Source organism: Bolinopsis microptera, chromosome 3 (genome assembly GCF_026151205.1).
Source record: "Bolinopsis microptera isolate Bmic1 chromosome 3, MBARI_Bmic_1.0, whole genome shotgun sequence".
Classification (NCBI taxonomy): Eukaryota; Metazoa; Ctenophora; class Tentaculata; order Lobata; family Bolinopsidae; genus Bolinopsis; species Bolinopsis microptera.
In genome coordinates, this window is record NC_087074.1 from 11,874,626 (window position 1) to 11,895,187 (window position 20,562).

Consider the following 20,562-nt stretch of genomic DNA (forward strand, 5'->3'; position numbering starts at 1 on the left):
AACAAAAAGTAAATTTGTAATGTGCGTCAACTGTGCTCTAGGTGTCCATTTCAGTAGCCGACCTCAAAGTCAGAGGTCCACATAATTCTCAGGAATCAATCCGCTATTTATATTACGATAATCAAAAACAATATCCACTTTATCAAATCATTAAAATTTAATGATTTGATAAAGTGGATATTGTTTTTGATTAAATTTTAAATTGCTTCATTGGTTCATGTCAGTTTTAACATAATCAGTGAATTAAAAATGTGTCAATTTCCGACTTCTTCCTTGATAAGCCTCTCCCTGTCCTCCCGTCCTGTTACCTTTCTCACAACCCTAGAAGTGTTTCGGTACATCTTCTTCAGTGCACCCTGTACATGTCTGCTTTGAACAACAATCAGTGAGTTTGAGAAGTTTATAAGTATATTGGCCAAGCCGTCATAAGCGAATAGGTATTCACAGAATGTCTCGTTGCTTTCCCAGTTTGGCAGAACTTGTAGAAATCCGCTGAGGTTGACTAAGCTGTCAACGCTGTCAACGAAATCAGGACCATATCCTACGAAATAGACAGCCCCAAAAGCATAGAGAAGCCTCAAGTCAGCTTTTATTTGCTGTAATGCGGGACCCGATGGCGTGTTCTCGATGTCAGCAATTCTGCTAAGGTTTTTTCTAGCAGTAAGAAAGATCATCAAAAGTAGGATTATCACGATGGTAAAAGGAAGAGCAAATGCTAGGACCAGAATGTTTCTCAGGATAACTCCAGTTATCTCACTGTTAAGCTTTTTCCAAGGAGCGCCTTCTTGCCGAGTCAGATACCACAATGTTGAATGTGCTGCGCTCACAATCCAAATGAGTATCACTACAGCATATGTGGTCCTGATAGAAAACCCTGGTTTTCCACTGATGATCCTGTACCGGTTTATCATCATACTCAGCACAGTAAGAGACCACACCGACCTGGGCATAGAACGTTGTTAGAGCTGGCTTTCAAATTGTCGGTTACTTTGATTGTTATCAATTGAATTTGTATCCTGAAAGTGTATCGAGTGTGAATGATTTTTTAGGGAATTTATTACCTTAGGACGAGGAAGGCTAAAGATATCTCGTGAAACTGAATGTTGGTCCACGTAGATGAGTCTACTGGAACTAAGACCATCTGAATACCTGTTACAGCCATGATGGCATCCGCGAAAGAAATGTTGAAGTATAGCAGAGAATTTGGGAACTTGTAGCATGTTGATAAAATTAGAGCGAGTTGTATTATTGCAGCCAGGATAAGAGCTGCTCCCAGAAGAAAGAGTGAAGGAACTGTCAACATGTTCTTAATCTGCAGCACAGAACTGCTGTTTAATGAAGAATTTGAGAAACTGTCGCAGTTTGTCAAATTAATCATGCGAGCAGTGACTTGTTCGGATTAGGAGAACTAAAGGTTTATGGCCACTAAAAGCAGTTAACGCCACGGGAAATGGTGCATGTAGTAAAATATGGTTGTTAGACATTATATAACTCATCGTATAAATAATCTCTTCCTACATGAAACTACTCGATTAACGTTTACAGTGTTGAATTACAGGTTTACTCACACTGTAAGACTGGCATGAATAGGTACAAATTTCCCTTACATGTTTATAAAGGAGTTCAAGAGACTAAGGACACCACACTCACATTTAATGTTGCCATGGGGTGGCAAGTCCCCATGCATGGTTGCCCGATAGTTTCTAATTTTATTGCGTCTTAATATATATAAAACTTCACTGCAAAAAAGGCAAAAAGAGATGTAATCACGATTTAAAATATGTTGCAATATTCCAAATCAAATAGAAGTCTAACAATCTTCTCTACAGCATCAAACATTTCAGACTAAAAATTAATTTCCACCGACTTTTTCCTGGATAAGTCTCTCCCTGCGCTCCCTCCGGTTACCTTCCTCACAACTAAACCCTGGAAGTGTTTTGGTACATCTTATTCAGTGCACCCTGTACATGTCTGCTTTGTACAACTATCAGTGAGTTTAAGAAGTTTATTAGCATGTTGGCTATGGCGTAATAAACGAATATGTACTCGCAGATTGTTTCGTTGCCCTCCCAGTGTGGTACAACTTGTAGAAATCCGCTGAGGTTAACCAAAGTGTTGACACTGAAAACAAAATTTACACCAAATCCTACAATATAAACAGCCCCAAATGCACAGAGAAGCCTTAAGTCAGCTTTTATTTGTTGTAATGCGGCAACCGATGGCGTGTTCTCGATATCAGCAATTTTTCTAAGGTGTTTTTTAGCCGTGCGTGAGATCATCACCAGTAGAACTATCACGATGGGAAAGGGAAGAGCAAATACCAGGACCAGAATATTTCTCAGGATAACTCCAGTAATCTCACTGTTAAGCTTTTTCCAAGGAGCGCCTTCTTGCCGAGTCAGATACCACAATGTTGAATGTGCTGCGCTCACAATCCAAATGAGTATCACTACAGCATATGTGGTCTTGATAGAAAACCCTGGTTTTCCACTGATGATCCTGTACCGGTTTATCATCATACTCAGCACAGTAAGAGACCACACCGACCTGGGCATATAATGTTGTTAGAGCCGGCTCATTAAAGTTAAAAACTCTGAGCGCTTTTTATCTATTGTGAATTCTATGCGATATCAAAATATGTTTCTCATGGAAATTAAATATAAAGCTATCTTTGCCCAACTTGACAGATCGTTGATTTATAATTCTGATAAACGAGAGCGAAGGGAAATCGTACCTCAAAATGTCAAAGTTTAGAGCCATAGAAGACCAAGCGGCTGTCTTGGTTGAAACTGATAGCATTATAATCCCTGCTACCGTCATAAAGGCATCCGTGAGAGCAATGTTGAAGTATAGAAGAGTATTTGGAAACTTGAAACACTTGGAAGACACAAGAGCGAACAGTATTATTACAGCCAAAACAAGAGCTGCTCCCAGAAGGAAGAGAGAGGGTACTGTTAACATGTTCTTAATCTGCTTCACCGAACTGTTGTTTAGTGAGGCGTTTGCAAGACTGTCGCAATTATTCAAGTTAATCATTGCTAGCAGCTTAGACAGTAGAACTGGTGCGGAAAATAAATTTGAGCATGATTTTAGGTAATCTTATAAATTGTTCTGTTTACCGGACAAAATTGCTATTAAAAGCTACTCAATCAACGCTTACAGTGTTAAATTACAGGTGTTTTTAAACTGTGGGACTTCATTTTATGTGTATCGCGGGAACCAAAGCTCATCCATAAATAATGCTGATCTTTGTGCAATCTCATCCTTCTCACTCTTCCCTGGCTGTTTGCCAATGAATACTGGAGAGGTCTCGAATATGATTAGATGCCGATATTTTCTTACCAATCTATGACAGTTAAATGTGCTCAAGATACAAAAGAAACAATTTCATCAGGTGAATTTGGAATGCAAAAGCTGCAGTACAAATACTGAACAAAATCTGTTAAATAATCCATTGTTTGTTGGAACTTGGATCGATTGAAAATCCGAAAACATTATTTTTTAACAATCGGTAAATTTAATAATACAATTGATTATAAAAACGTGTTTTGTAGTTTCGATTTTCAATATCAACAATAAGATAGAAAAGGGTGATTTAAAATAATCGTATTCACCGCAATAAGTGTTCTGAATATCTCCACCACAGAGCAGCTACATAAGATTAAATATCTAGTAATATTCACTATTTACGTATTTTGCTCTAGCGTACTCAAGGTATTGGATAGTCTTCCTCTTCCGTGATAAGTCTCTTCTCCCTGCGGTCTGATAAGTACTGATCAGCATTATCCAACTCTCCCAGACTCAAGATGCTACATTTCCTACTTCTTCCTGGATAAGTCTCTCCCTGCGCTCCCGCCCGGTTACCTTTATCACAACCCTAGAAGTGTTTCGGTACATCTTCTTCAGTGCACCCTGTACATGTCTGCTTTGAACAACTATCAATGAGTTTAAGAAGTTTATAAGTACGCAGGCTAGGCCATCACAAGCAAAAACATACTCGCAGATTGTTTCGTTGCTTTCCCAGTTTGGTAGAACTTGTAAGAATCCGCTGAGGTTGATTATTTAACTGTTCACACTGACAACGAAATTCAGACCAAATCCTACAATATAGACAGCCCCAAAAGCATAGAGAAGCCTCAAGTCAGCTTTCATTTCCTGAATTGCGGGAACCGATTGTGTGTTCTCGACGTCGACGAGTCTGCTAAGGTGTTTTCTAGCCGTGCAAGAGATCATCATCAGTAGGATTATCACAATGGGTAAGGGTAGGGCAAATGCTAGGACCAGAATATTTCTCAGGATCACTCCACTGATCTCACTGTTAAGCTTCTTCCAAGGAGCGCCTTCTTGCCTCGTCAGATACCACAATGACGATTGTGATGTGCACTCAATCCAAATGAGTATCACTACAGCATAAGTGGTCCTGATAGAAAACCCTGGTTTTCCACTGATGATCCTGTACCGGTTTATCATCATACTCAGCACAGTAAGAGACCACACCGACCTGGGCATAATATAATGTTGTTGAATGTTGAGTCGGCTCGAGAAATTACCGTTTTTGTTAATTAAAATCGTCATCAATAGAATTTGTATCCTAAAAGTATTTTGATTGTGAATAAATTTTAAAGGAAAATGTTACCTTAGAACAAGGAAGGCTAAAGATAATTCGTGGAAGTTTATCCACGCAGAAGAGTTGGTTGGAATTAAGACCGCAACAATCCCAGCTGCAGCCATGATGGCATCCGCGAGAGAAATGTTGAAGTACAAAAGAGAACTTGGGAACTTGTAGCATTTTGATAAAATTAGAGCGAGCATTATTATTGCAGCCAGGAAAAGAACTGCTCCCAGAAGCAAGAGTGAAGGAACTGTCATCATGTTCTTTATCTGCAACACGGAACTGCTGTTTAATGAAGCATTTGATAAACTGTCGCAGTTATTCAAATTAATCATGCTTCGTTGTATATCATGCAAATTTATATAACCACTACGATTATACTACCAGTGGAACTGGCAGCTTGATGTTCGGATAGACTTAAAACTAAAGAACTGGTGCGGGAATGCAGGAAGCAAAATGTGGTTGTGAAGAACTCATCTTAGGATCCCTCCGTTTACTAGATAAAAGCTGTTCAAGCTACTCAATCAACGTTTACAGTGTTGAATTACAGGTTTACTCACACTGTAGGACTGACATGAATAGGTACAAATTTCCCTTACATGTTTATGAAGGTTCAAGAGATTTAGGACACCACAGAAACAACTTCGTAAACTTTTTGGAATAAAAATGCACTGCGTAAATGGCAGCTGAACAAAATTTAATAAGAGATGTAATAGCGTATTTAAAATATGTTGCAATATTCCAAATCAAATACAAGTCAAACAATCTTATCTACCGCATCAAAAATTTCGAACTAAACATTAATGTCTCCGTCAAGGAATTATATCTACTAAAGCAAAAATATGCTGATCAACATTCAAAAATCAAGCGATACCCAACTCTCACATACTTAAGAATGTTAAGTTAAGATGTTGCATTTCCGACTTCTTCAGTGATAAGTCCCTCCCTGCCTTGCCTCCCGGTTACCTTTCTTACAACCCTGGAAGTGTTTCGGTACATCTTCTTAAGTGCACCCTGTACATGTCTGCTATGTACAACTATCAATGAGTTTAAGAAGTTTACAAGTATGTTGGCCAGGCCATCAAAAGCGAATAGGTATTCACAAAATGTCTCGTTGCTTTCCCAGTGTGGAAGAACTTCTAGGAATCCGCTGAGGTTGATCAAACTGTTCATGTTTACAACGAAATTTAGACCAAATCCTAAGATGTAAACACCCCCAAAAGCGTAGAGAAGCCTCAAGTCAGCTTTCATTTGCTGTAATGCGGGAACCGATGGCGTGTTCTCGATGTCAGCAATTCTGCTAAGGTTTTTTTAGCGGTTAGAAAGATCGTCAACAGTAGGATTATCACAATAGGAAAAGGAAGAGCAAATACCAGGACCAGAATGTTTTTCAGGACAACTCCAGTGATCTCACTGTTAAGCTTTTTCCAAGGAGCGCCTTCTTGCCGAGTCAGATACCACAATGTTGAATGTGCTGCACTCACAATCCAAATGAGTATCACTACAGCATAAGTGGTCCTGATAGAAAACCCTGGTTTTCCACTGATGATCCTGTACCGGTTTATCATCATACTCAGCACAGTAAGAGACCACACCGACCTGGGCATATAATGTTGTTAGAGCTAGCTTATAAAAGTGTTGGACGTGTTACTTTTTATCCAAGTATCAATGGAATTTGTAACCTGAAAATTTATTGAATTCGACTTTTAAACGATAATATTACCTTAGGACGTGCAAGGCTAAAGATAACTGGTGCAATTTCACCCAAATGGCAAAATTGGCTGGAACTAAGACCATACAAATCCCTGTTACAGCCATGATGGCATCTGCGAGAGCAATGTTGAAGTATAGAAGAGAATTTGGGAACTTGTAGCATTTTGATAAAATTAGAGCGAGCATTATTATTGCAGCCAGGAAAAGAACTGCTCCCAGAAGCAAGAGTGAAGGAACTGTCATCATGTTCTTTATCTGCAACACGGAACTGCTGTTTAATGAAGCATTTGATAAACTGTCGCAGTTATTCAAATTAATCATGCTTCGTTGTATATCATGCAAATTTATATAACCACTACGATTATACTACCAGTGGAACTGGCAGCTTGATGTTCGGATAGACTTAAAACTAAAGAACTGGTGCGGGAATGCAGGAAGCAAAATGTGGTTGTGAAGAACTCATCTTAGGATCCCTCCGTTTACTAGATAAAAGCTGTTCAAGCTACTCAATCAACGTTTACAGTGTTGAATTACAGGTTTACTCACACTGTAGGACTGACATGAATAGGTACAAATTTCCCTTACATGTTTATGAAGGTTCAAGAGATTTAGGACACCACAGAAACAACTTCGTAAACTTTTTGGAATAAAAATGCACTGCGTAAATGGCAGCTGAACAAAATTTAATAAGAGATGTAATAGCGTATTTAAAATATGTTGCAATATTCCAAATCAAATACAAGTCAAACAATCTTATCTACCGCATCAAAAATTTCGAACTAAACATTAATGTCTCCGTCAAAGAATTATATCTACTAAAGCAAAAATATGCCGATCAACATTCAAAAATCAAGCAATACCCAACTCTCACATACTTAAGAATCTTAAGTTAAGATGTTGCATTTCTGACTTCTTCAGTGATAAGTCCCTCCCTGCCTTGCCTCCCGGTTACCTTTCTTACAACCCTGGATGTTTTTCGGTACATCTTCTTAAGTGCACCCTGTACATGTCTGCTATGTACAACTATCAATGAGTTTAAGAAGTTTACAAGTATGTTGGCCAGGCCATCAAAAGCGAATAGGTATTCACAAAATGACTCGTTGCTTTCCCAGTGTGGAAGAACTTCTAGGAATCCGCTGAGGTTGATCAAACTGTTCATGTTTACAACGAAATTTAGACCAAATCCTAAGATGTAAACACCCCCAAAAGCGTAGAGAAGCCTCAAGTCAGCTTTCATTTGCTGTAATGCGGGAACTGATGGCGTGTTCTCGATGTCAGCAATTCTGCTAAGGTTTTTTTTAGCGGTTAGAAAGATCGTCAACAGTAGGATTATCACAATAGGAAAAGGAAGAGCAAATACCAGGACCAGAATGTTTCTCAGGATAACTCCAGTGATCTCACTGTTAAGCTTTTTCCAAGGAGCGCCTTCTTTGCGAGTCAGATACCACAATGTTGAATGTGCTGGGCTCACAATCCAAATGAGTATCACTGCAGTATATGTGGTCCTGATAGAAAACCCTGGTTTTCCACTGATGATCCTGTACCGGTTTATCATCATACTCAGCACAGTAAGAGACCACACCGACCTGGGCATATAATGTTGTTAGAGCTAGCTTATAAAAGTGTTGGAAGTGTTACTTTTTATCCAAGTATCAATGGAATTTGTAACCTGAAAATTTATTGAATTCGACTCTTAAACGATAATATTACCTTAGGACGTGCAAGGCTAACGATAACTGGTGCAATTTCACCCAAACGGCAAAGTTGGCTGGAACTAATACCATACAAATCCCTGTTACAGCCATGATGGCATCTGCGAGAGCAATGTTGAAGTATAGAAGAGAATTTGGGAACTTGTAGCATTTTGATAAAATTAGAGCGAGCATTATTATTGCAGCCAGGAAAAGAGCTGCTCCCAGAAGCAAGAGTGAAGGAACTACCATCATGTTCTTTATCTGCAGCACGGAGCTACTGTTCATCGAAGCATTTGATAAACTGTCGCAGTTATTCAAATTAATCATGCGAGCAGTGACTGGTTCGGATTAGGGGAACACTAAAGAACTGGCGCGGTAAATAAAATGTGGCTGTAAGAAATAACTGTCTTAATCTACTCAATCTACTCTAAAGCTGCTCCAATCTACTCAATGAACGCTGATAGTGTAAAATTGTAAGTGTTTTCTTTCTGTAAGAATATTTTGTATATGTATATTGTGGAAGCCTTGTCCACGAGTATAAATGGTCTCCGCGGAATCCCAGCCCACACTCAACCACTAACATCTCGTCACTGAGTAGCAATAAATTCATACGCCCTATTACCGAATAAGAAGTGGAACGACCTTATTAAAATATTTTAACGTGGAGAGAGGGGCTCGAATAAGTACATGAATTTCTCATCCACATTTGTGCCATATTAATTAAGGGGCTAAGGTCACCAAAAAAAATGTATATATAAATAAAAAATGTATACTAAATTAAGGTATTTTAATTTTGTATGTCTCTTAAATCAGATAAAAGCAGACGATTTACAAATCATAATCTCCACCGCGGTCCGCGACAACAATTCCATAGATTAAAAATGTTTTCGGCAAAGATCAATATGTACTTCAGCAGGCAAGTTCTGATCAGCATTATCCAACTCTGAAAGATTCAAGAATCAAGATGCTACATTTCGGACTTCTTCCTTGATAAGCCTCTCCCTGTCCTCCCGTCCTGTTACCTTTCTCACAACCCTGGAAGTGTTTCGGTACATCTTCTTCAGTGCACCCTGTACATGTCTGCTTTGAACAACTATCAGTGAGTTTGAGAAGTTTATAAGTATGTTGGCTAGTCCGTCAGAAGCAAACAGATATTCACAGAATGTTTCGTTGCTTTCCCAGTGTGGCAGAACTTGCAGGAATCCGCTGAGGTTGATCAAACTGTTTATGCTGACAACGAAATTTAGACCATACCCTACGATGTAGACAGCCCCAAAAGCGTAGAGAAGCCTCAAGTCAGCTCTCATTTGTTGCACGGCTGGGGTCGATAACAGTGTGTTCTCTTGGCTGGCAATTCTTCTAAGGAGTTTTCTGGCCTTTACAGAGATCATCATCATTAGGACTATTACAATGGGCAGGGGCAGAGCAAAAACTAGGACCAGCAAATTTCTCAGAATAACTCTAACAATGATGTCTGTATTGGCTCGGTTCCAAGGGGCTCCTGGGGCAATTAGGTACCAACAGACCGCTTATGCTACGCTCTCCGTCCAAATGAGTATTACGAGAACATAAGTGGTCCTGATAGAAAACCCTGGTTTTCCACTGATGATCCTGTACCGGTTTATCATCATACTCAGCACAGTAAGAGACCACACCGACCTGGGCATATAATGTTGTTAGAGCTGGCTTTCAAACAGATCAGACTTGTTAATACTCGAAACAAACTTCTGGCTTTCGATCTGTTAAGTAGCGTGTTTTTACTAAAAATATGTTTAGGTGACATCTTACCTTAAAACAAGAAGTGTTCCAGCTAAATCGTAATAATTTGACCAAACGGAAGAGTTGGTTGGAATTAATACCATTAGAATCCCAGCTGCAGCCATGATGGCATCCACGAGAACAATGTTGAAGTATAAAAGAGAATTAGGGAACTTGAAACAGTTTGATAAAATTAGAGCGAGCTGTATTATTGCAGCAAGAAGAAGAGCTGCTCCGAGAAGCAAGAGTGAAGGGACTGTCAATATGTTCTTCACCTGCAGCACGAAGCTACTGTTGAATGAAGCATTCGAGAAACCATCACAGTTTGTCAAGTTTATCATAATAAGCTTGATTCGGCCACAACAAAGTACAAAGGCCAATTCCAGCGAAAACTGGGAGTATGATTTGATTATGAGCCTCACTTCAGCTAAATGTATCATATCACAAAAACAATGTGTAACGGTGTCCCTTGTTACTCAATTTTCAGATCTAAGTTAAAAATAAAACTTTACTGCACCAACTTTGTTCATAAGTAGTGATGAGCTCTTGTGTATGAAATGTGGTACATCTAAATTAGAGAACTATCATTCTATGTGTCTCTGAAATCTTCGTATCCCAATTTAATTCTCTCTAAATTATTCTAAACAAACCATTTCCAGGTTAACTGGACAAGGAAAGCTGGTAACTACTGGGTTAAGTACGTGAATATTCAGCTTCTTGGACAGACCGGTTTTCAAGACGACCAACCTATCAAGAAAGGAGACAGGTTTGCTATCTTTATTAACTGCATTTCAATTAAAGTATGCAGGCCAAATTCTTAACTTTAACCATAGCTGTCTTATCCCAATAATCCGCGACGACAATTTTGTTTTTACCGAATGTGAAACTCCCCTCCTCCCTAGAGTACGAGTGAAAGCGAGTGTGACCACGCCCAAGTACAAGTGGGGCAGTGTCTCCCACCAAAGTATCGGGATAGTGTCGGAAGTCATCGCCAGCAAACAGGACGTGTATGTCGACTTTCCGGAACAGAAAAAGTGGACTGGACACATCTCCGAAATGGAAAAGGTTTGTTTTTATTCCGTCATACGGGAAATATTTTAAATATTATCATGAATAATGATAGACTATGCATATTTTGTAATTAAGCATTTGAGCCTATCTAACGGTAGAACTTGCTACAAATTATTATCGACTATTCTAATTTATTCCATTTAACCCATCTCTCCTCCCTGCAGATCCCGGTATCGCACGTGGGCACTTTCTGCACTCAGTGTAACCAGTGTCCAATTCAAGGTCCTCTCTTCTCCTGCACCCTGTGTAGAGGAGTTGACATGTGCCTCACCTGCTTTAAGAGCGTCAGAAACCATTCCCACCCTTTCAACAGGATCAACGAACCTGGAGACATCCCCATGCCAGCTGGTATGTTATTACCCTAGTTACCCATTTTTGTGGATATTGTAGCATCAAGATTCTGGATATAAATTCAAATTCATCTGTAATCTGTATCACTTAAGTTATAAATATAATTCCGTATTCCACTAAACTTATATTGTATGGTCTAAAAAAGTGTGTATGTTTACCTAGATTATCTCTAGGAAAGCCAGGTCGGAGTAAGCGACGCCGACACAGCCTGATATACGAGTGGAGGAAGTGTGTAAAGAGCCTGAGTGTGAGTTCCAGGGAGGGTCAGGCTAACTACCTGTGTGATGGTAGTGATCAGTACTGGACTGGGAGTGGGGTCAAACACTGGATAAGACTGGAGATGCATCAGAACGTGCTCGTTACCAAGCTTACCATGGTGAGGATCAGTCATTAAAAGAACTGTGGAAGTTTTTTACTACACGTACCTGTGTTGTACCGTCGGATCTATTGTTGAACAACTATGGAAAAGGAACAGATTAGAGTTTTTCACATCAACTCGATTAAATTCTTGAACCATTGACAACTATCTATCTACTATATAATTATATTTTTAGACGATGTTAACGGAAGCCTCAGAGCAGATCTACCACCCCATGTCAGTCACAGTCCTGGGAGGGGACACTATCTGGACTCTGAAGGAGCTGAACACTGTGGAGATGAACCCTGGAGAGTATGTTACCACCCTGCTCAGGAACTGTTCCGAGGAGCACCGGTATATTGAGCTAGTTATCAGAGGCAAACGACCTGGTATCGATATAAAAGTGAAGAACATTGGAGTTGTGTGCCGGCCAAGGACTGTACAGGATGACATTGCTAAAGGTACATTATTATTGGGGGTATTATTATAATATGACATGGTGTAAAACCTAAATGTAAAATTTTTGACTTGAAGGTTAAATTACAAATTGTTAAACAGAAGTTTAGAAATTATCTAAATGTTTCTGGTAAAATTCTCTAATTATTTTTCCAACCACGTCGGTCATAATCTTAAATTAAGGAATAGTAATGCACTTTCTATCGCAGGTTTGTCCTACTTGCTGGCGGAGAGCGCGGTTTCTCCAACTGCAGAAACAGGAGAAGGAACTAGTGCGTCTCAGGAGGACAGCGGTATTAATGTGAGTACTAAATCAACACACAGCTAGGTGAACTTCAATATTTTGGAAGTAAAAAAACCATTTGATCACCCACCTCTTTTGAGTCTTTAATACCCAGGTAATACATGCCCCATAAGTCCACGCATTTACCCAGGTTTACCTATGGGGTCTGAACGATAAAGAACAGTTGGGAGGTTTAAGGGGCAGCAAAGTGAAGACACCGTCTCTGTCACCAGTGTTTACTGAACTTGGGGTCACCCACGTTGCTGGCGGAAGTAAGAGTCTCTTCGCTTGCACCAGTGACGGCAAGGTTAGTCTACACTCTACATGGTTGTAACCATCGTAATTTTGTAGTTCATTTGGATGGAACTCATGGAAATCTAAGTGTAATGAGAATACGGGTATGATTCTGTAACTTGTATTTCAGTCTTATTAGCTTATTGTAGAATTTAATTCATGACAATTTGTACTGTGATTAAGAGTGTGAATTATTGGTTACTAAACGAAGTATTATAATATCAGGTGTACGCGTGTGGGGAGGGCAGTAAAGGAAGACTGGGTCTGGGACACAGCAACAACGTGTCAGTACCTCAGCTAATAAAGGGGCTCAGTCAGTATGTTATCAAGAAGGTGGCCATACATTCTGTTGGAAAACACTGCCTTGCTATTAACACAGCCGGTAAGTTAGCTCAGGGTGTAAAGTTGTATTTTTATACCATGATACTTGTGGGAGACGTTGTGTTGTCAATATTTAGGTTGAGTATTAAATCTTCGGGATATTGTTACACACTGCACGTGAGGTCGGCAGAATAGTGACCTTCTTTCGTAAAGAATGTTGGAATAGGAACCAGAAATTCTATATCTGCAGTTGTAAATAGTTCAGAACAATCGTCAATGTATAAAAGGAAAAATAGATAAATATGAGATTACAAAATTGTTACCAAAATAATGACGATAATACGTCTCTGCTCAGTATTGATGAATGTTTAAGAAGTAAAATAGGTTGATAAAGGCTCTAGTTGATATGGGTTCTAGTTGCCCTTGTCTCTCATCAGTTAAACAAGATGCTTGGTATAACAATCACACCGTTGTTACAAGTCTTGGTCTTCTAACAACTCGCTGATTCCTCACTTTGTTTTGTCCTGAAAACAAGAACTGTAGTTGTATTGTAGTTGTGAGTGCATCTAGCTTACCTTGTATTTTTTGACATTGACAGTTTCTATGTAAAATGCAGAATTAAAAGGGATTAAGCTTGCTAGTCCAGCATATATTGTGTGATCTTACCTTTACCAGAGATAACCCCTTTAACAATGTAACCCTGGAAAGCAGGAACTTCCTAAAGCTGCTCACTGTCAAACTGTAGATATAGAAGTTTGACATCACGTTAGTGCAGATGACGGCAAGGGAGAACCTGTAGAAATAAACATGGAACCACCCCTTAGGATCATCCTTCACAAAATCTGCCATAATGTGGTAGAGTGTGATGGGTAGAACTGACAAGCAATACACCACAGCTGTTAGTATAACTGTCATCAAACCCTGCCATCGCAGGCTGTCACGACCCCGTTTTGCAACTTTCCTAGCCTCGATTATAAGCCATGCAGTGGTGGAGATAACTATGATGCTGGGCAGCATTGATGTGAATATCCCCGCTATGGGCCGTAGATATTTCCAGACATCCGATGAAAACATGTAGTTACACGCGTACTCTTTGTAGTCAAACTGAATGTCATCTTTTTCCACGATTAAAAGAAGAAGGGGTGTAAAAAAGGAGCTTACCCAGATCCACCCACACAACATGTGAGCTCTCCTCTTAGTCCAGTGTCGCTCCTGAAGTGGGAACTTGAGGAGAACAGCCTTGGTCGTGGTCAGAGCTGCTGTGAAGTAAAAACTGGCGGGAAAGGAAAAGTAGGTTACGTAAGCTCTGACATAGCAGAGAAACCCTCCCAGGATATTCCGTTCAGCTAGCAACGAGGCGATGAACAGGGTGAGGTTAACCGAGGTTATGAGATCACAAACTGCAATGTGCTGCATGATGGCAACTATGGTCTTGTGCAGCTTGAAGGCGTTGTATTTTGTTGAAGCCACCAGTATGATGGAGTCCCCGATGAGGGAGGAGAGGATGTTGAAGGTTCCGTAGGAGACCCACGTGTACCTCACCGCGGAGTTGTGGATACCATATTGAGTGTAGTTGGTGAATGTTAAGTCCATCTCTGTTGTGGTGATGATGGTTCAAGGTGGTTATTTTCATTTATATATTAAAACTCTGCTTATGGAGTAACAGATCAGACTTGAAAGTCATAATTAAGGATAAAAAACTTTCAATTAAAGTGAGGAGTGTAAATCAATAAATTGTAGAGATAACCGGCCCGGCCCCGGCCCTTTATTAAGCTAGATTTCTTCTGCCATGAAAATGATTAAGGTCGCTGAAAATTGTACACGGTTTAGTACCTAAATTGTATGTATAGTTGAAATTCTAGTGGAGTTTTAGTATAGTGACCTGCAACACTGGAAATTGAAACTACCGGGAATGCAGTTAAAGGTTCAAAGAAACGAATTTACAAGAACAGGATATTTCAATCTCATTCTGGGTTTAAGTATGATTCAACTGTAATGTAGGTTGGTCTGCGCGGAGCCTCCTAGCCGTACGTCAAAGATAACCACTATACAATCACCTGGTTATAATGTAAACAACATGCTCTACAGTACACGAGTGACAAGTTAAACGACACTGAATACAAATGACGGACCTGATTATTCTATATTATCTACCATATTATATATTTAGGATCTTCAATATTAGGTCTAGTTCTTGAAAATTGACTTCATTCCCTTTGAAATACGGCTTTGAGTACTAGAGTGCTGTACCCACACCCAGAAAGGCGACAGATAATCTGCGAGGAAATTTTGGATTTTTGAGGAAATTTTTAAAGACATTGATCAGTTATTATGTCATATAATTATTAGATCGGAGCTCTGGTCAGTTAAAACAATTTGTTTTCTACATGGCTTGTTGGCTGGTTGGTTATAGAACCCGTCCCCAATCTCGTATCGGAAAATGATCCAACTCAATACTAAGTGTAAATACGGGTGGTATATGCAATGGTATTTACCAAGCATTTAGAGTTGTTTTCTAAATAACTCTATTTATTTCAGGTCGAGTATTCTCATGGGGTGATGGAGACGATGGCAAGTTAGGGCACGGAAACTGCACCATGTTGGAGGAACCTAAGATGGTGCGTGTCTTATCGATCTTAATTCATAAGATATGAACGTTTCTCCCAAGATTATATTCAAATTTACTGGTTTGACGATCACTAATTATAGGGTGAAATTTAAGTTTCGTGTTATAGATTTATAACAGTTCAATTCACTGTATCAATTAACTCCATGCCATATTAATAGTACTCGACCCCACTAGATCGATTGTCTGAAGTCTAAGCGTGTGGTTGACATAGCTTGCGGAGATGGACACAGTGCGGTTATCACCTCCTCTGGAGAGCTCTATTCCTGGGGTCTGGGGACCTATGGTAGATTGGGACACGGGGATACTAAAACTTATCACAAACCTAAACTGGTTAGTGACTCTGGGGATTTAGTTGACTCTCATTTCTAGTTCTGTTTTTGTTTTGCTTTTTAATTCCATTCATTTTCTTTTTTATGACGTGTAAGAGAGTTATTTTACAAAAAAAACTTTCTTGATAAAAGGATTTCGAATTTAAAAGAACTTTTATTAAAACGTCTTTTACGTCTTTTATCTTTATTTTTAACATGAGTTTGATAATTAGGCTGCGTGACCTTCAATCATTTGATGAATTAAAACAGCAACCGACTGTACCTTTTCCCTCATCCAACACTTCAACAGAAGACTGGTGGTCAATAAATATTCCCGGAAACTTCTTAACGACACATAATAGATAATCGGATTAGCAGAAAAATTAGTATATGTAGCAAAAACCGCAAATCTGTAATAATAAACGGCGGCGTAGACATTAGAACTTAGGTTTAGCGGCCCTCTTAAAACGTAGAACATGCCCCACGGAAGGAAGGAGAAGAAGTAACATGTGGATATTGAGAGTAAGGTGACAATCCCTTGTCGCTGGATTCCTCTTATTCTTCTCAGGTAGAAGAGCTGCCAAACGATGCCAGCAGCTACCAACAACATCGGCAAAAGCATAAACAACGCCACATTGATAAAGGGTATAAGCTTAAGGAGTCTCCCAACAAAATATCCTTCACAGCGGAAGAATGACAGCCTGAACTCGACGATTCGTCCCAAAAGAATGTTTGGAACAATGTTGAAAAGTGGTAAAACCCACATCATGCAGCAGATGATAACCCCAGTGACTCTCCTCCTGGCCCTGGCCTGCAGAGGGAACAACAGCGTGGTCAGCTTACTAATGTTCAGAGCACAGATCAGGTTAATCTCCGCTATTCCAAAGTACAAACTCCAGTAGTTGGAAATCTCGCACATAACCTGCCCGAAATTCCATCCGTTCTGGATTACTGAGACAAGTGTGATGCCGACGTTGAAGGTAAACGCGATGTCCACAATCGCTATGTTCCGGATTATTGTCACTGAGACCCTGTCGAGCTTAATTGAATGTATTTAATAGAGGAGATGAGAACGACGAGATTGCCGACCACTGAGAAGGTTATCGCAGTTATGCACCAGATCGCTAGTAGGACGCGGGAGTGCAATGCTGTTTCCATTTGGAACATGACATGTCGATCTCGTTTGATTAGGCATGTTTAATGATGAGTTCCTTGTCGACATCATCTGAATAATGAAACGTTAAGCAGAATTGATCGTTTTAAAAATTTTCCTAATGTCCTGCCTGAAAATCAATAAGTACACAAGAAAATATTCTAGCAATCTAATTGATTCTAACGTAACCTCTTGACAAAAATGTTTAATTAATTTATTCCTCGATTCTTATTTTCATTGCCCAGCTTATAAGTAGTACTTTCTCGCTAATAATATAATACGTAATATGCACCTTAGCGCGCAGCTTGAGTATCATGAAATATTAAACGAATTCTTACATCAAGTAATGGGAACGCTTACAGACTACAGAGGCTAGTCACGAGTGTTGAAGATATACCTAAACATCTTGATTTTATATGCATTTTATTGTAGGCTAATGATAATACTCGTGTGTGTGACCTGAATTTCTTTTGATAACCATTATTATTGTATTCAGCCCTCAAACCAATTGGCTATTTAGCGTTATCATTTCCTACCTAATAATGGACGATAATTATTAACTATTAGTCCTCTTAGTGACTATTTGTCAATAGTTGGGTTCTGACACCATGTCTAAAATTTAATAATTCTACCTTTTGTCACAAGGAAGGAGCTAATAGTATTCTTTGTTTACAGATTCAAAAGATATCCATCCCAATTAAATCGAAGTTACGGCTGATCCAAATTTAATAGGCACTGAAAACAGATCATAATTTCGCTCAAAATAATAGCTGAATACCTATTATGAAACGCACCTAAAACAACGTAATTGCTATAATATAAAGTATAAACAGATCAAAATATCGTTCAAATTATAACCTTTGCACGTGAGCATTTGCCGAACCGTTATAATTATATGCATTAATATTTGCAACTTTTTATAAAAAAGTATCCAGCTTAGTGCTTGCTGTCATATTATAGCAGATCAGGATAAAGACTTTGAGTCAAGCTGCCCATAAAGCTGAGCTTGAGAGTTGCACCATGAAATTTAAATTTAAATTGAAACACTTATAAAATACTTAGATTCTGTCATGCAGACGCTTATAGAAACCTGCACGAGTATTGGAGATTTATGTTAAACTTGAAACATCTTGATTCTGGGTGCATTTTATTGTAGGCTAAAAAATCATAGTATGATAATATAATATGTATTATCTCAAAACACTATCGATTAAATAACGAAATCATTAATGTTTTTTCAACTATCAAGTGACGTGACGACATCCAATATAGATAAATAATGCAATATCGGGTTACGAAATCAATCTCTCAGCATTCAGCAACTTCGTTCGAAACTCATTATATGCAACAACGTGATGTAAAGTTTATTTGTATTTCAAATTTGTATTTTTTTAAAAAGTGTTTTTAATAACGTCCCTTGCAGGTATCCGCGTTCAGGGGTTACAAAGTGGTGACGGTAGCATGTGGCAGCAAGGACGCACAAACACTAGCAGTGACTGACAACGACCAGGTGTGGTCCTGGGGGGACGGAGACTTTGGGAAGTTGGGACGAGGGGGTCACGAAGGGTGCCACGTTCCTAAAGTCATTGATAGTCTCAACGGGACTCAGATTGTACAGGTTAACCGAGTTTAATGGATTATTTTTGTGCAAGGGATCTTCTTAGTGCTTTGTTCAGAACTAAAAGTTGTTTGAAAGTGAAACCACTTACCAATGCGTGAATGCGAGTCAAGACTCAATTTAATCTCATTTTAAAGACCCATCCATACTTCATCACTCTAGCTTTACCATTTAACTTTCTTTGGATAATGTTAGTGAATTAGTGTTCTGAATACGTTATAAATTCGGGCAGCTTCTTACTTGCTGAGATTGTAAAGTGACCAACCGACTGACCAATGTCAGCAAATTAATTGTTGGTGTGTTACTGTTCAGTGTACATATTGTGGTGAAACGTGGTGGACCAGAAGATCCCATTTCTGAGCATCACACAATAAAGGAAGCTCTTGATACTACGGGAGGAATACCCGGATCTGGAATTATAACTATTGGAATATAGAACAAACTAGAAGTAGTTATTCTCAATTTTTTTATTCGCCGGAAATTCGTTGGTGCTAACAGTAAACTCCTCAGATCCACTGCGGAGCTCAGTTCTCTGTGGCACTCAGTCGGGAAGGTAGAGTCTACACTTGGGGCAAGGGTGAGTTCTACAGACTGGGGCACGGTACAGACACACACGTCCGGATTCCGCAAGAGGTGGAGGCTCTTGTTGGCACTAAAATCGTCAAGATCGGTGTGGGATCCTTGCACTGCTTAGCTCTTTCTAGTTCTGGAGAGGTGAGAAATGTGTGAAATGTGAAACTGAGTATTTTGCAAATGCTTTTAGTGCGAAATGATGTCCAGAATCTTACACGTTACCAATTCTATCGACTGTTTTCCTACTTTAGAGGAAAAAACGATTCTCTCATGATCAGTGTGTAACTGTCCATAATGTAAAAGTTGTTATCTCACTCTTGTTTACGCTAATATAATGCATTAAATAGGGGTGCAATAACTGGGAGGGAGATAACTATTGTTATCTCCCTGGTCTATCCTTAGTCGCTGAGATGTTGCTAATTATTTTAAAAACAGAAAGTGGTATAACTTATATTCTGATAAATATTTTTGCTTCAAAATTTTACAGAATGTCAATAACAAGTAGTCAACCATTTGTGGCAAGTTTTGTGTGAGTGTGAGCTTCACTGAGCTTATTTGACCAATTTAAAATAATTAGCAACATCTCAGCGACCTGTAACAATTTTAAGAGATAAGGATGTGTCCTCTAGAAAGTTTGACTCTGGAATGTTCTATGTAGTAATATTATCGGTCGTTAATTTCCGATGTAAATGCTGCATTCGCTAACATCATTTCGTAGATCATCAGAGAATGCATTTACATCACTGCTTATAATATGATAACATGAGTTATATCCCTCGGTCAAACCTCGGGATATAACTCGTTTTATCCAACTCGTCAAAATCGTTGGATAAAACTATTTTCACAACTCAAAGTTGTGAAAATAATGTTATCACATTATAAGCAGTGATGTAACTGCTTATTACCGCCCTCTAGTCACCTAGTGTTCTATGTTCGTTTCTAAATAGTCAACCACCATAGAAGTTTTTAGGCATGAGCCCGGTAGTTACTGTGCACGCACCCTTTAATTAATTGTAGCGTTAAATTGTTCACCTTTGTTTCTGTGAAAGGTGAATATATTGCACTGCTTAGCTCTTTTTAGTTCCGGAGAGGTGAAAAATGTGAAACAGAATATTTTTCAAAAGTTTTCAAGAATCAAATACGTTATATCGATTGTTTTAAAAGCTTTACAATTTATCCAAAACGCACGAAAAAACTAAAAATACGACCAAATGAATGTCAATGTATTTTCCATCGTACAGCGTACTACGCATCAGTTACTAGCAATTCCTTCTCCTTGCTGCTACACTGACTTATAGATTCTTGCATTGAAAATGATGTCGATCAACGAAATGAAAAATGGCGCTGCTGATCCTTTTAAAAGGTGCTCC

General features: G+C 39.1%; 1 protein-coding gene across 2 annotated transcripts in view; it reads left to right on the forward strand.

Annotated features, from left to right (window-relative positions):
- Positions 1-20,562, forward strand: part of LOC134813427 (E3 ubiquitin-protein ligase HERC2-like) — a 94,358-nt gene that overhangs the window by 54,212 nt on the left and 19,584 nt on the right. For both annotated transcript variants that reach the window (XM_063821202.1, XM_063821203.1), the window contains exons 50-61: positions 10,437-10,543; positions 10,680-10,842; positions 11,013-11,196; positions 11,373-11,575; positions 11,754-12,018; positions 12,223-12,314; positions 12,448-12,603; positions 12,816-12,972; positions 15,450-15,529; positions 15,715-15,870; positions 18,425-18,619; positions 19,130-19,333. In XM_063821202.1, the coding sequence (XP_063677272.1) occupies positions 10,437-10,543; positions 10,680-10,842; positions 11,013-11,196; positions 11,373-11,575; positions 11,754-12,018; positions 12,223-12,314; positions 12,448-12,603; positions 12,816-12,972; positions 15,450-15,529; positions 15,715-15,870; positions 18,425-18,619; positions 19,130-19,333 (1,962 nt within the window). The remainder of the gene's footprint in view (positions 1-10,436; positions 10,544-10,679; positions 10,843-11,012; positions 11,197-11,372; positions 11,576-11,753; positions 12,019-12,222; positions 12,315-12,447; positions 12,604-12,815; positions 12,973-15,449; positions 15,530-15,714; positions 15,871-18,424; positions 18,620-19,129; positions 19,334-20,562) is intronic.